This window comes from Perna viridis, chromosome 9 (assembly GCF_037379345.1).
Source record: "Perna viridis isolate PV_CMFRI_1.1 ecotype Kerala chromosome 9, ASM3737934v1, whole genome shotgun sequence".
Classification (NCBI taxonomy): Eukaryota; Metazoa; Mollusca; class Bivalvia; order Mytilida; family Mytilidae; genus Perna; species Perna viridis.
In genome coordinates, this window is record NC_142453.1 from 29477797 (window position 1) to 29494313 (window position 16517).

Genomic DNA, 16517 nt, shown 5'->3' on the forward strand with positions numbered 1-16517 from the left:
TACCGTATGTTAAGTCCATTTAACCTTTGAACTACGTTTATTATGGTTCATCTATTAAACCTGTTAAATAAAAAATGTGGTCTTCAATGCCATTTAATAATACATTTAACGTTGTTGCTATTAATTTTGTCATCATGACATAATAGTATGAATATTGTACAGGTATATGATAAAAGAGTAATAAAGGGAACCACGGTTATAGCGGTAATCAAAAGAATGTTATCCAGGGACAAAGACCAGACATGGAAAACAGACACACACAACAAAGAACATAAAGTAACTAAAATCATACATACAAAGTAACAAAAGTGAATGAGCAACTCGGACTCCACTAAAAACTGGGAGCATGGACCAGGTCCACCGGTAGGGTAAGCGTCCTCTGCTTTTCTAGAAACACCCGCCGAGTTGCTCATAAAAAGTCAAGTCCGGGGTAGACAAACGAGGAAAGGAAAACCATGACCCGTTGAATAAATCAGTTTTCATGGTGGTGATGGATACACGATAATGATCCACGAGTTCATGATGACGACCATAAAACTTCTGTAGTGATGTCTTCAATCTTGTAGCAACATAACCTTATTCCAGAAGCCTATTTGTTAGAGTTCTAGCGTGATGCAAAAAGTCGTTTCGGCAATCTCTGGCATAACGTATGAGTTGTGATATGAACACTCATACCCCAGGTGCTGAAGGGATGTTGCCACAGATGAAAGGAAAGTTGACAATTCTGAATGAAAAATCATCACGTTTGTCGTAAAGTTTGGTCAATAGTTTTCCTTTACCATCAAAATGTAAAGTGTAGGTCAAGATATGAAGCTGACTTCACAGTGTCTGTAGTATCCTTTATCTCAATTCTTTTGGGTAGATGCGATGTATCAAATCCCCGATATTAGGATTGTTTAGAGATAATATGTCATGTATATAGCGGAAACTGAGATTGAAGGATCTAGCCAACGATATTCTTTCTTTCTGATCAGATCAGCTATAAAGTCAGCCTCATAAGAGTGAAGGAAATAGGTCAGCAATTAAATGAGCACAATTTGTTCCCATTGGAATGCCGACCGTCTGTTGAATAACTGGACAAATATATTGTCGATTAAAAATTCCAGCATTTTTGTAAACATCTTCCACAAAAGATACCATTTGAATATATGGTTATTTAATAGCATGTTTGATGCTTGATCGAGGTTTTTTAAACACATCATAGTTTATGTATGGTAAATTGATTTTCATAAGTATTCGTTTGCCTGCATAAAAAAAATTAATATAAGATTTCGCTAGCATTTCATATAAGGAAATAATATACAACAAAGATTGTGCCATGCAAATTGTGTATGCTTTATATGAAGAGTGAAACACTTGATAATCATTTCCAGCTCGAATTATGTATAGAAAAGTATATGTTGTCAATACATTTGATAATGAAACCTTTCGTGTACAGTAAAAATGAAATAAAGGGGCATATTGGATATTTCTAAAAATATATATATACATACCAGCCAAATCATTCCTAAGTACCGGTATTGAAAAACAATTAAATCTGAATATCCACTACCGTTTAAATGTGGTGATCATAATGGTCAAATTCATTCAAGTTACTAGGTCAGCTGCTTATCATGGAAACAAAGGAAAAAGCCACAGATCTTTTCTTACATTTACTGCCTTTATTAACATTTGAAATAAGTTCTACACTAATGACTAAAATACAATGGATCATTAAATCATGCAAGCATTGTTGAAGTAATTTTGAATCCCAGGTTTTATACACAACCAGTACAGATTAATACAGGCCATGTGCCTTATATCTATATTATAGGCAAGAGCCCTGTGTTAATTTGTATTGTTTATGGTACACCTAGATAAAAATATATAGTTCTTGGTAGAGATTCCTCATACTTTGTAAGAAATAATTCCATATCATCTTCCAAATATAAAGAAGAGGTTTACAAAATGCTGGAATTTTCAATCGACAACATATTTGTTCAAAGTGGTTGGCGAGTTTTGATATATCATGAAGCCTCATATCTTGATCTACACTTAGAAATCGATGGTAAAGGAAAACTATTGACCAAACTTTACGACAAACGTGATGACTTTTCATTCAGAATTGTCAACTATTTTTTTATCTGTGGAAACATCATTTGGGCTCCTGCGTATGGAGTGTTCATATCACAACTAATATGTTATGCCAGAGATTGCCGAAACTACGCAGACTTTTTGTATCACGCTAGAACTCTAACAAATAGGCTTCTGGAACAAGGTTATGTTGCTACAAGATTGAAGTCATCACTACAGAATTTATTTTATTTTTATGGTCGTTATGAACTCGTGGATCGCTATGGTGTGTCCATCACCACCATATCGATCCACGATCAAAACTGATTTGTTCAACGGGTCATAGTTTTCCTTTCCTCGTTTGTCTACCCCGGACTTGACTTTTTATGAGCAACTCGGCGGGTGTTTCTAGAAAAGCAGAGGACGCTTACCCTACCGGTGCACCTGGTCCATGCTCCTAGTTTTTAGTGGAGTCCGAGTTGCTCATTTACTTTTGTTACTTTGTATGTATGATTTTAGTTACTTTATGTTCTTTGTTGTGTGTGTCTGTTTTCCATGTCTGGTCTTTATCTCTGGAATACATTCTTTTGATTACCACTACAACCTTGGTTCCCTTGATTACTCTTTCAACAAATGGTCGGCATTCCAATGGGAACAAATTGTGCTCGCTCCTCCACTTGCTGACGTATTTCTTTACTCTTATGAGACTGACTTTTTAGCTGATCTGATCCGAAAGAAAGAATATCGTTTAGCTAGATCCTTTAATCTCAGTTTCCGCTATAAAGATGACACATTATCTTTAAAGAATCCTAATTTTGGAGATTTGATACATCGCAAACGTGATGACTTTTCATTCAGAATTGTCAACTTTCCTTTCATCTGTGGCAACATTCCATCAGCACCTGCGTATGAGTGTTCATATCACAACTCATACGTTATGCCAGAGCTACCAGTGCACCTGGTCCATGCTTCCAATTTTAGTGGAGCCCGAGTTGCTCATTTGCTTTTCTTACTTTATGTGTATGAGTTTAGTTACTTTGTGTTCTTTGCTGTGTATGTCTGTTTTCCATGTCTGGTCTTTGTCCCTGGATTGCATTCTTTTGATTCCCGCTATAACCTTGGTTCCCTTGATTAACTTTCGTTTCTGGTCAGAAAAAAAAATGTGGCATTTTTTAAAAGCACAGATTTATACTGAATTTATGGAGTTGACTATAGTTGTTTTGATTAGCTGACAAGTAAAATATTGTGATTTTAAGCAACTGGTTAATAAAGGTGTCATTATAAAATGGATATTTTCATTTAAAGCCTGTATTAGGTCATTGAACAGTTGTATTGAACCTTTATCAGCTGAATAGGCCCACAGTGTTGCCTCAGGCCTGAACAGATAATCTCGACCTATTATGACTACCTAGAACCTGATACAGGCTTTATATAAAAATAGCCATATAACAACACCATTGTATGATTAACAAGAAGATGCGTTTATTTTGAAACTTTTTTAAATAAGGAGCAAAATTCAATAATGAATCATCAATGTTGTCTCGAGCAAAGTGCTATCTATACATGTTTATTTTGAGGGAAAGACACAAATATGGCCACATTTTTTCGAAAAAGTAGTAGATCTGGGTGAAGATTGTAGTTATTTTTCCAGGCTATTGGTTTGAGAAAAAAATACATCAATAATCAAACTAATGGCTGTACAGTCCAGTTTCCATTTATACCAAAACAAAACACACAGAGTGTCACAAATGTGCTATATTTTTTAAGAAAGAAAAATAGACAACAAGAAATATTTTCAAATATTTATTTTATAAGATTCTATGAATAGGAAATAAATAAATTATTTAACATTCAAAGTAAAACAAGTATACCAACACATCACACACAATTCATTTTCACTGTTTACCAACATCTTTATCATGTAACTCTCACATCATTTTTCAAACCTATCACTTGACAATTTTTTTCTGCTAATTTACAGGTGGTTGATTCAACATAAGAATGTCAAAATATAGAGCTGAAAGGAGATTCATATTTCAAAACATTATGTATACTAACTATGTTGGAACGACAGAATTTGTAATTAATTCATTAAATAAATCAAAATAGTTCTTCTATAACATTAAAGGTGCATGAAAATGCATTAACAATATAAACCAACCAATTATGACTCTACAAATATTGATAATATCATAACGTATTACTCATACTTACCAAAAAAAAAAATATTTGAAGAATTTAAGTCTATGAAATTAATAAAAATGGAACAATTATTTTCTCTTCTTTTGATAAATTGAGTTAAAGTAAAATAGATAACAAAAGCATAATTGTAAGATGGACTTAAAATTTCTTCTAAGACCAGATTGCAGCCCTATCAAAAATGTCATGTATCGATGGGAGTGAACTTCAGCTGCAAACAAAACAAACAATACTCTCTCTCAATATGAGGCCCAGTTTTAAGGTATTATCACTTCCGTACCCATTCTGTTACTCTAGTACAAGCACAAACCCTTCTAAAGTCTGAAATTGTCAGAAACAAATCACTTTCTTCCCTTTTTTCTCAACATCTGTCCTTCCCCTGAGAAAGCTTCAAACTCTTTGTCATCTTTACCCTAAAATTAAATAAATTAAATTGTATTTCCTTGATTATTATTATTGCCTTGACATATTTAAGGATTGCTTTGGGGAAAAGTTGGAGTTGACATGAAACCACCAAATTAAATCAATTTAGCAATAAGACCAAACTTATGGTAGCAAGGTGAAATCTTTTCTCCATTGATGTAAACTTATATGATTTAAGCAACACCTACCTCCAAGCATTGCATATTTTCTAATTATTATAAAATCATTGAAAAAAAGAGGCAAGGTAAGGTAAACAGTTGTCCATTTTTTTAAAGAATAATTCAGTGCACCGGGTCAAGACACTGTAAAAAACTTTTTTTTTTACTTTCTCTTTCTTTTTGAATTTCATGTTTTAATTTCAAATAAATCTAAAGACTACTCTCACTTTGAATTCACTTCCCTGACCCATTTCTGTGGGCCTGTGTGATACCTATTCCAGTTTGGCTGAATGTCTATAAGCACATAAATACCATGCCATAAAAATGTTTAATATATTAACTCAATAATAAATATCTCAAGTTTTCAAACTTTATATGTCACTAATCTCCAGAAATATTGTCACTACTGTTAAAGTATTTCATAATTAAAACCACTGGGTTGATACCGCAGCTGGTGGACCTGAGGTTCCCGAGGGTATTCACCAACCCAGTAGTCAGACTTGTCTAATCCCGGAATATATCATATTTTATCTACCCTATTTATGAAATTTTGCAGTATTCCAAATTTAAAAATATGTAAAACACTGGGGCTTCATTCCTTGCATTGCATATGGTAAAACCTCTCTGTGATAGATTTGGCTTCCTCTTTCGATAGATTTGGTTATGAATACTTCTTGTATACAACTAATATTTTGATTATGATCTTCCTACATATTTGATTTTAATGCTGCTGATGAGAGGTTACTCCTTGAAACACATGTACAGCATTTTGAAATTTACAATACATAAAACTGATATTTTTGTATTTTTGAACATATTATGCTCTACCTACAGAAATATTACGTAGGAAATGCAGAAAAAAATACTTTCTGTATCTTTGTGAGAAATTAGACTAATTCAATTTGAAATTTCAGCCCTGATTTACAACAAAAAGCAGAAATTAATATGATTTACAAGTAAATATACAATTTACAGTAATACAAGTACTATCTTTAAAAAAAAGATGACACAGTAAAATTTTGTTCTTTTAACTTAAAATTTTCTATTATTCATTCAAGAAAATAACACATGGCACGCAATTTTCAATTTCCAATATAGTTTTTTCGAAACAGAATTGGGATCAAGTGACTTGTGTCTCCATAGAACAGCATCTTTAAGGTCAAAAGGTAAAAAAGTGAAACTATACCGATTGCGTAGGAAAAGGAATTGTAATGAGAAAATCAGGTCAAAAACAGTTATATTTTAACAATTCACAAGTAAATACAAAATACAATGTCCATGTTGGCTATGGTCAGGATCATTTAAAACTCAATAAATCTTGAATACAAACCTCGCCATTATCTGCGACATTTCTACGTGATCTGATGAATGTTATTGTGCCTTTCTTATGATTGTAGTTTGGTATCCCTCTAAAATAAATAAAAAAGTAAAACTCAATATAAGTCAACACAGAAAATATTACAATAATCTGGATACAACAAAATATGATGTTATGTTAAGACATACTAACTGGCATTATTCTGTTCATCAACAATTTCACATTCGATTTGACATAATGGCGTCCTAGAAAATTGTCAATAATTTTAGTTTACCAGAGGTAGCAAGAGATATCAGACAGCAGAACAACGGAAAAGCAATGAAGTTGCTAATACCAATGAATATACTGCAATGTATTTGCTATAAACCATTTATATATCACTTTTACCTTTTTAATTGCACTGATGGTACCTCATCTGAGGCGACCTCTAACCCTTTCTTTTTACCATCCAACCTATTACCAGATCCACTGAAGGCCTGAAAATACAATCAAGTGCTAAACCTTAGTGAAGCAATTCGAACTTCATTTCTTATATCTAATGCCTTTTCTCAAGAAAACTTATGAGGATTTGAAGGAAGACATTCTGTTTTACTTTTTTAATGTTCTTTAATTCCTGATGCAGGTACTTCATACAGTATTCAAAAGAAGAAAATAACATGATATGTTTGTTTATATATTTCAATTTTTGTCATAAAAGAATAAAATGGGTAATCCCCTTACTAAGGGTCAAAGGAGGGGTTGAAAAAAAAAAAACTTTAAAAAAGTTACAGGGGACCTTAGTAAACAAATCTACATACAACAAGAGGCTCCCAGGAGCCTGAATCGCTCACCTGGTTGAATTTTGCCTTTCAAGGGCAATAAATTAAACAAGAAGTTGTCCAACAATTTTGACTAAGGAAAAATTTGATAGGACTTATAACGATCATTTCAGTAAATGAAAGTCTAAATCTATCATAGTTTGTGAGACATTGGCTGAAAACTGTACAAAAAAAACAAAAAAAAACTGTCATTTTCCCCTGTAAAGGGCAATAACTCTTATAAGAAGGCGTCTGACAAATTTTATGCCTGAACACTTTTGTAGTCCTACAAATAAGGATCATTTCAGCTATTGAAATAATTTGGCTAAACCTTACAGTTTTGGAGATATATGTAAAAAACTACTGTCTGACCCCTATGTTCTATTTTAGTAACAGTGGCCATCTTTTTCAAGGGATCAAAAATCCCCACTTCAATTCTATGCAAGATACCCCAAGAAACATTTATACCAAGATTTGTTTCAACTGGTAAAATAGTGTCAGAGGAGAAGATTTTTGAAAGAAATAACATTAAAAATAGCAAAAAACTTTGAAAAAGGGCAATAACTTCAACATGGCTTAATAGATTAAAATGAAAACTTGACCGCAAATAGATCTCATTATGCTGAACACTTTTACCTGGTGTCAGAATTTGGCTAAACCTAACCATTTTGGAGATATATGCGAAAAACTATTGTCTGACCCCTATGTTCTATTTTTAGTAACGTCTGCCATGTTTTTCGACGGATAAAAAATGCCCACATCAGCTCTATGCAGGATACCCAAACGGAACATTCATACCAAGTTTGGTTCCAATTGGTCAAGTATTTCAGAGGAGAAGAGTTTTGAAAAATTGTTAACGACAACGACGACATACCCAAGTGATGGCAATAGCAATAGCTAAAAATGTATTATTATTCAATAATTTAATTTCATATGCAACATGCTTTCTGATTGCATGAAAAATTTTGTCCGTCATCTCATAGACCAAATTTTGTAATGAGACTGTGACTTTATCAACCTATTTGGCTGATTTACTCCTTAAATTTTATTATCAGAATTAAATTATAAGGAATGATTGTTATATTTTGGGTCTATTTGAAATAACCTCAACGCCTTCAAAAAAAATAATCTGCCATGCACCACATGAATGATTAAGAAATAATTCATGGAGGGGGTTGATTTGTACTCATTTTAAGATGGGTACGGCATTTATATTCGAATATATAACAACGAGCAACAGTGAAGTGTTAAATACGAATATAAAGGCCAAACCCATGTTAAAATGAGTACAAATCTCAAAGCAACAGCGAAAGAAAAGAGACAGTGTGCAGGTGCTAAAGGTGGGGGTTGTGCCGACATATACTGTTATGACAATATGAAGACGTCATATTAGAAAGTTATTTTCCCATAGACCATAAAAAATATAACAGTTATTCCTTAACAGTAAAAAAAAGAACTAATAATAAGAGCAACCTTACAAAGAGAATAACCTTCACTTTAAACAGTTATAAGTTTAATTTAAAAACCATAAAGTTGGATTGTTTCCCTTTGAACAGTTTAGGAAGAGTTGCACTTACAAAATGTTATAATCTTAAACCATAAAGTTGGATTAACTCACTTTGGAGTCATCTGACAATAATTACTGGTATATTCCTTCATGCAAATGATTTTGACTGAACCATAATTTAATGGAGTACTTGTATCATTGATGACTGAATGAAACTTAAATGAACAGATCTGAAAATCAGTTTATATTCCACGGTTTCATGATCTTACCTTAAATGACTGATCAATTAGTTCTGATGGGTCAATATGTGTCTGAAATTATATAAAATATATATGTCTCATATTTTAACTAAGAATCAGTCCTCTTGTTAGAACAACAAAATTAAAATGAGTTGCAACCTTTATATTATGAACGGGAAGCTTTTAATGATGGAATTATGAGCACCAAGTTTCATTGTTAAGTGACGAAATCATGATAAAGAAAACTTCCACCTAAACCAAAACTTTAATCTTGATGGACAAATAAATCCTACATTGACAGATCTATATGATCCAAACTTTGCTTGCATTGAATAAGTTACTCAGTAGAATAACTTACATCCATTTCAACATCTTCATCTTCTTTCTTAACTGGACGTTGTGGTTCCTTGTAACCCACAGGGGGTGCAAAGTCCACCTGTAAAATAATGGAGTTCTCTGTTACTTCCCTTGCAACAATTCTGTTGTTTCAAAAGTTGTATTTAATGCATTAATTCTTAACTCTGTCTGGATCCATCCTTCAATCATATAAACACTTGATGTAACTCAACTCTACATTTGAGGATATTTTCTTTCAAAAGATATAGATATACAGGTTTGATAGAGAATGCTAACTGGCAACCAATGCAAATCTATTATATACATATATATGATATAGACTTACTTGTTCTAGATTTTGAATTTGAAAACTAAACTTACATTCATATCACACTCTATTATAGAAATGGCATCATCTGGCTTCGTCTCCAGAACACATAGCTCATATTCCTTTTGATAATAAAAAAAAAGTAATGATAAGTAACTGATTACAGTCAGTGCTGTTACTGAAATGCAATCAGTCCATACACATGATATTCACCAAGTAAATTGTAATATTTACAATTTAGGTCTACATGTTATTTAAATATTCACAAAAAAATAAGAACATGCTTCTAAATACACTTATAAAAAAATGTATAACATTATGACATATACCACTTCAAGCAATTTATTTAAAACTGATTGTACCATAAAAATTTCTAAAAATAATTAATGTATTTTATTGCACACTGAACAAAATAATCAAACAACAATGGTTTATGTAACGTTTTAGGAAATATTTTTTTAAAGAATAATTCAGTGCACTGGGTAAAGACACTGTAAATAACTCTTTTTTTATTTTCTCTTTCTTTTTGAATTTCACGTTTTAATTTCAAATAAATTTAAAGACTACTCTCACTTTGAATTCACTTCCCTGACCCATTTCTGTGGGCCTGTGTGATACCTATTCCAGTCTGGCTGAATGTCTATAAGCACATATACGTAAATACCATGCCATAAAAATGCTGAATATATTAACTCAATAATAAATATCTTTCCTTTTTCATGAAGTAGAAAATCTTTATGAGATTCTAACAATGACCTGAGAACTTAAGAACTTAAATTTGATTGGCCTTACCCTCTCATTGTATTTGATTGATATGACATCTCCTCTTGTCAAACAGGCAAAGTTCCTCAGCATATTTTCCAATCTTAAAGTTGGTTAAGGTTTTGTGAAATGACTTCTGTGTTTTAATGCATACACTGTCTTCTGGTTATTTAAATGAAGACAAAAGAACAAGTCAAAATGCTCCATAACATCTAAGTAACACTTAAATACATACAAAACACACACAATTTTAACAAATTCTTGATTCTTGAAATACTCTGGAGTTTTGAATGATAAGCCAAAATATCTCCATGCTGCTTAGCTTTTGTGTAGATAAAGAGGTATACAGCCATTATCCTTACTTCAAAATATGGAGGAAGAGATGAACACCCTATAAATTCAAGGCCATCTATTTGTCATGCAATCTACTACATGTATATAACAAAGTAACTTTTATTTCCTTATAAAATAATACCCATTAATTTTCTGTATGGAGATAATTTCATTGAGTTTCAAACTTAAAAATTCATTAAAGGATACACAGCTTTAGGGTTGGTAATATCCAGAAAGTCAACAGATTGTGGCTGGAATTTAGTGAAGGTAGCCACTTGTAATGATACATTTTCTACTTCAACAAGATCTCCTTCCTCAAGTAGTAAATTCCTCATCATCTACAACATATAACAGTTGTTTACATATTTACAGAATGCAAGCCATTTTAGAAAAGTTTTTCAAAGGGACATAACCCACCAATATCTAATGAACTGGGTGGCGGTCTCACTGGGGAAAGGAAAAACAGTTAACATTTTTCATGGAAACTTACCATAAACTATTTTCACTTCGGTAAGTACCTGAATGGTTTGAAATCAAGTCATTTAAAAGTATCCAAGAACTTACTGCGGCTCAAAGAAATTGAATACTTGAATCTGAAATTTACTGCTGCCCTTTGCTCCAATTTGATAGTATACCTGAGTCTGTTGGATGACAAATTTGTAGAAAGTTACTCCCCTTTGCTTAAAATCTTAAAAACAGAAGTCAAAGTCGGGAATATGAAAAAGGACTATTACAAGGCATAGAGGGACATGTCTACACAAGAACAGTAATAAAAACAAGATTGTTAACAATGGTACCAGAAAATTGGTACAACCAAGTATTCCTGAGTTATGTGAAGTCTCACACTTTTCATTATTTAAAATCTGAGTATTGGCTTTCTGGGAAAGTATTTGCAGTTTTTATCATACTTTTTCAAAAGTCACACAAGTTTCAGCCATGACCCTTGTTAAAAGGACAATATTCTATTTCAATTAGGTCGTAAAGACTAAGAAGTGATCCACATGGGTATAGTTCTCCTAAAACTATAAATAGCAAAGTAGCAGGCAAGGAACTCAAAGGTGTAGAAACACTTTCTTATATTGTTTTAATATTATTATTTTTCTCACCCAATATGGTATGTAAATTCTACCCTCATCAGCAACAAATTCTAAAACTCCACAATGTGTATGTCTGGCTTGTTGATTATTTCTAAGTTTAAACAACATTGGATATTGAATATGCAAGCGTGCTAAAAGAGAAAAAAATATAAGAGTGTAAACATTTTAGAAGTAGACGAATTAAGGCCATTAAAATTATTCTAAACTCTGTTGAAGTTTTAGGATTATCTTAATGTCTTCTTTAGTCTACCAAAAGTAAACACAATTTTGAGTACATATCTAAAATCTTACCCAAAACTTAAGCAAGACAGGTCAAACCTACAATACTTCTGACAAACAATATTATATTTTCTACAATGGATAGAACTTACCCCTCCCAAAGATATTTGGTTAAGATTGTTCTGTTTGCAATCAAACTTTGAAAATCAGTACTTGTTTCCCCCCCCTAAAAATTAATGTTACAATAATAACAATATACAAATGTATATGATTGGATGTTGAAGATTTGTTAAGTTTGGTATGTAAAATACAATATAGTGTTTCTACAATACAATAAATTTAAATTTTGCAGAAGCAAATTGCATTTGCAATACAGCTAAAATAGGTGTATTCTCAGAGTACAGCACATTCCACAGCCACAAATCTTTGAATTTCAATTAAATGTGTTCACTGTCAAATTGTTTCCTAACTACTTTAGCATGCACATGTACAAAAGCATTCTTTCACATAATAAACTGATACTTACTCAGTTGATCTAAGGCTGATGGTGGCATAATGACTGAAAAAAAAACCAAAAAAAAAAAACTAACCAATGAAAAAAGATTAGAAAAAAATATTCTGTTTGTCTACTTTTCCACGTACCCCAATAGTGTAGTATCTGTTTTGTAAGATTTATTTTGGACTTGACTTGATTATGGATCAGATTTGTGTTCGTAAATTTTGTTGTTACCCTTATTTTCAAATATACTTGTACCAAAAGATCAAAGAGGTTATACAAGTATCTTATGTAATTGCTAAGAATAATCTAATTAAAACTAGCTTTGTTGAATGTGGGATTGTACATGTAGTTCAAACAAATTACAAGAGCTACTTGTGTTTGTCTGTTTTCCATGTCTGGCCTTTGTCCCTGGATTTCCACAAGAATCTTGATTCCCTTGATTATTCTTTAATTAGATTGATGCTGACAGCAGAAATTTTACAAAGTACATGTAATTCTCTTTGTTATGCAATTACTTAAATCTTAAGTATGCAGGATTTGAGACGATTCTTCCCTTTTTTTGTCAAGCTAATAATAAATTTATCTTAAGTTTCACTTGATTTCTTTGTTCTATTTTTGGAAGTTTGAAGGTCAATGTTTTTTTTTCATGATGTCATTTTTTATCATTCAAATTTTCAGGAAGTAAATCTGGTTAGATTAGATATTCAAATTTTTAAGTATAAAAAGCAATTACTCCCAAACAATACATAGATCTGATTTCATAAGGTAAAATGGTTTTAAACATGTATATTTAACTTGCATTATAGTTGCATAAATTGTCCAGACATATGGATCACTATATAAGTACAAGATTGTGAAAACTTACTTTTTCCACCTCTCTCTACATCCTCTCTATTGTCTAACATAGTGACAGAGTAACATCTGTAAGTCTGTTTGAATGTTCCCATTGCCCCACCAATGTCAGGTCCAAAGAAGTTTCCTCCAAACCTTCCAAACTAAAACAATACATGGAAATAAGATTAAATTACATGTATAAAATAATCAAACTGTTTTGCTTAAAAAGCTTACTCACAACCATGAATACCGCTTACAAAAAGTCTTATAGTATGAACCATCATACATTTGAAAAGACAATGGATATGGTAAAATACAACAAATTCACAAGTGCGTAACCAGCTAAATACAAAATAGTAAATACTTTCAGAGATCGCCAAAAGGTTTTAAACAAGTGTAAACACACCTTAATTAAGCTCTGAAAGGTGTGCTTTATGTATGATTAGATAAAGTCTCAGCTATTCCCAAGGCTGCTTTCACTCCCCAATAAAATTTTGTGTAGCATGCTTCTGAACAGAATAGATAAAATGGTTGACATAAAATTGTGAGAAGAACAAGCTGGATTCAGGAAAGGAAGGCTGTGTGTGGACCAGATTTTTGGCATTCGTAAAATTATAGAACAGGCCTATTCTAGACATCCAGAAAAGGAGAAGTTAAGTAAATAATGTCTGAAAAAATAACAATATAAACGTTTTTTCTACGATATCTATTACAAAAAGCTTCTCCATGTCAAAGACAAAAAGGAAAAGTAAGCACAAACAAAGAGAATTGTTTACTCATTTCTCCCACTAGATTAGGCCCTGAATGTATTGAATGGCAAATGCCACTATACATCAACTTCATAGTATTCAAGAAGGCATTTGGCAGTGTGCACAGGGAAACATTGTGGAAAATAGTAAAACCGTATGGAATATCGGCGAAGATATGCAATCTTTTGAGATCATTCTGCTCAAACTTTGAGTACAGAGTCATCTTGGAAAAGACAATATCAGATCCATTCAGTATCAAATCAGGAGTAAGGCAGGAGCAAGGATGTACACTGTGTATGTTATCACCTACATGTATTCTCTTTTTAATGGTCATTGATTGGATCCAAAGACAAAACAACAGATGATAAAAAGAGAGGTATTCAAAAGAGAGGTATTCAAAAGAGAGGTATTCAAAAGAGAGGTATTCAATAGACCCTGTTCAGCCACCTAGAGGACCTAGACTTTGCAGACAACCATTTAACAGAAAAGACTGATAAATAAAATATCCTTTCCAAACTAACTAGTTCCAGTGCCAAGAAGACAAAGGTGATGACAATCAATGCACCAACAGAACCTGTAGTCCTAAATAGAGAGCCTGTAGAGGAAATAGATGATTTTACTTACCTAGGAAGCAATCTAAGTAAAGATAATGGAACTGGGAAAGACATAAAAGCAAGGCTCCATAAAGCACACTCAGCACTTGCTCAACTTCAGCCCATATGGAAGTCCAACAACTAGTGCCTGAGGACCAAACTCCAACTTAACAAGAGTAATATTAAAGCAGTCCTCCTGTATGGGTACAAATGCTTGCCTGTTATTGACAGTGACATATGAAAGTAGAGGTATTTCACAACAGCTGTCTTAGGAAAATAAACCACATCGTCTGGTCGAATAAGATCAGCAAAATAGACCTGCACCAGACATGCAAAAGTAAGAGCATTGTATTGAAAATGCAAAGAAGAATGAGATGGCTTCTGCATGCAATGAGAAATCCCCAGACCCAGAACAGAAAACCCAAGATAGCCCTTCATTGGACACCACCTGAAAAGAGGGTATGGTCTAAAATGTGTAACCCGTACCCGTACCACCTGTTTTGGCAATTTCTTCATTATTACATGATATTTCCAACTGAAAGTTGATACATACTTACAAAATGATATGATAGCTAGGCTAGATATAATGATTTTTAAAATGTTTGTCGAAAAATATAATTTTTTTTTTTTATTTTCTCTTTTCAAAAGGTCTAAAATGTGTACCCCGAAATTTCTTTACCCAAAAATCAAAGTCTGGTATTTTTGTTATCTGTACAATTTAAATGCATATTTGACATAGGAACATCACAATATTATCAAGATTTTCATTGACGATAAATTAAAATCGCATCAGAATCTGTTTATAGGACTTTATTTTTCATTCTGGAAAAGATTGTATCAATTCTTTGCTGGTATGGGGATTGACGCTAGATACATGTATATGTATGCTATGGAATTCGAACTCAATCACATATTTTTTAAAACAATATCAAATCTTTCAAAACTTTATCAAGTCTTAAAGTGAAGTTCTAACCTCTTACTGATTTTAGAAAACCGTAAAATTTGGATAGGAAAGTGAGAAATATTCAATAATTAATTTGGTAAAGCAACTTCCAGTTACACATTTTAGACCTTTCGACTTCAGAAAACCAATTAAACAAGAAATACTAGACAAATATACATCATTTCCTTAATAAGAAAGGAATTTAAAAAAACTTTTTCACATCTCATGCAATTTTCAGTCCTTAACATACCATAAGAATGAATATTTTAGCAAAACATCATTTGGATACTGGGAAAAGTTGGCGATGCAAGTCGTTTCGGCCACACTACCACTTCGGCCATAGTAATCTCAGCCACAGTATATTTCGTCCACACATTTTTAAAATATTGCATATGGTTAAAAATATTACATAAATTTGTATTTTCAAGTATAAAAAAAGATGGATGACTGTAGTAAACTTATAAAAAATAATAATAATTTATTTAAAAAAAGCAATTTACATAAGTAGGAGAAAAAAGGTGAAAACTTAATTGATAAGCATAAACAAATAATTAAATAAATGTTAAAAACTACTGAGGCGAGGGAGATAACACCAGTTAATATTTCAGAAAGTTTAAACAACAATGATAATTTATCAAACAACGTGAACAATTACCAAAGCCGTGTACTTAAGCTGACGGGGGGGGGGGCAAAGAACTATAAAATCTAAGTTAGAGGAAATGGGCTGTTCAATGGGACAAGCACAGTTTGTGCTAGATTGTGGCGAAAGACAGAGGAAGATGGCGGATACTGGTTCAAGCTTTGAGTCCGATCCAGGACAAATAGGAAAAGTAAGTAAGTAAGTTTCCAAGGCCCTTCAAGAACCTTATTCATATGTTTGTTAAAATATTCTAATAAAAGCATAGTTACCATTTTTAAAAGATTGTTGAACAAATTCTGTAAATAGACAGTGACGAGTGTTTTTCGAAAGTGAAAGTATGAAATCGGTGTCGAAATCCAATTGTTTCAAATCGTTGCAAAAGTCTTGTAACTAAGCGCAAATTTGATGTTGAAATACTTCAACCACTCAATAACAAAGAACACCGGTTTGATTGGTTTAAAATGTACTTTCGGTTTTAGATAATATCCAAT

At 32.4% G+C, this 16517-nt stretch overlaps 1 protein-coding gene across 2 annotated transcripts; it reads right to left on the reverse strand.

Moving 5' to 3' along the window:
• Positions 1 to 3842: 3842 nt before the first annotated feature.
• On the reverse strand, positions 3843 to 16433 carry LOC148607687 (ubiquitin recognition factor in ER-associated degradation protein 1-like). Of its 2 annotated transcripts, none has more exons than XM_088544250.1 (12): positions 16296 to 16433; positions 13133 to 13262; positions 12295 to 12327; positions 11559 to 11680; positions 10660 to 10790; positions 10150 to 10222; positions 9411 to 9479; positions 9052 to 9129; positions 8724 to 8765; positions 6538 to 6626; positions 6163 to 6241; positions 3843 to 4664 (listed from the first exon to the last, which is right to left on the reverse strand). In XM_088544250.1, exons 1-12 carry the CDS (start codon positions 16296 to 16298, stop codon positions 4593 to 4595), a joined length of 921 nt encoding a protein of 306 aa, XP_088400376.1. In that variant the 5' UTR covers positions 16299 to 16433; the 3' UTR covers positions 3843 to 4592. The 2 variants fall into 2 exon arrangements, with proteins under 2 accessions (XP_088400376.1, XP_088400377.1); XM_088544251.1 differs by lacking the exon at positions 16296 to 16433 and adding an exon at positions 15637 to 15768 and having other exon boundaries at positions 4447 to 4664.
• Positions 16434 to 16517: the final 84 nt, after the last annotated feature.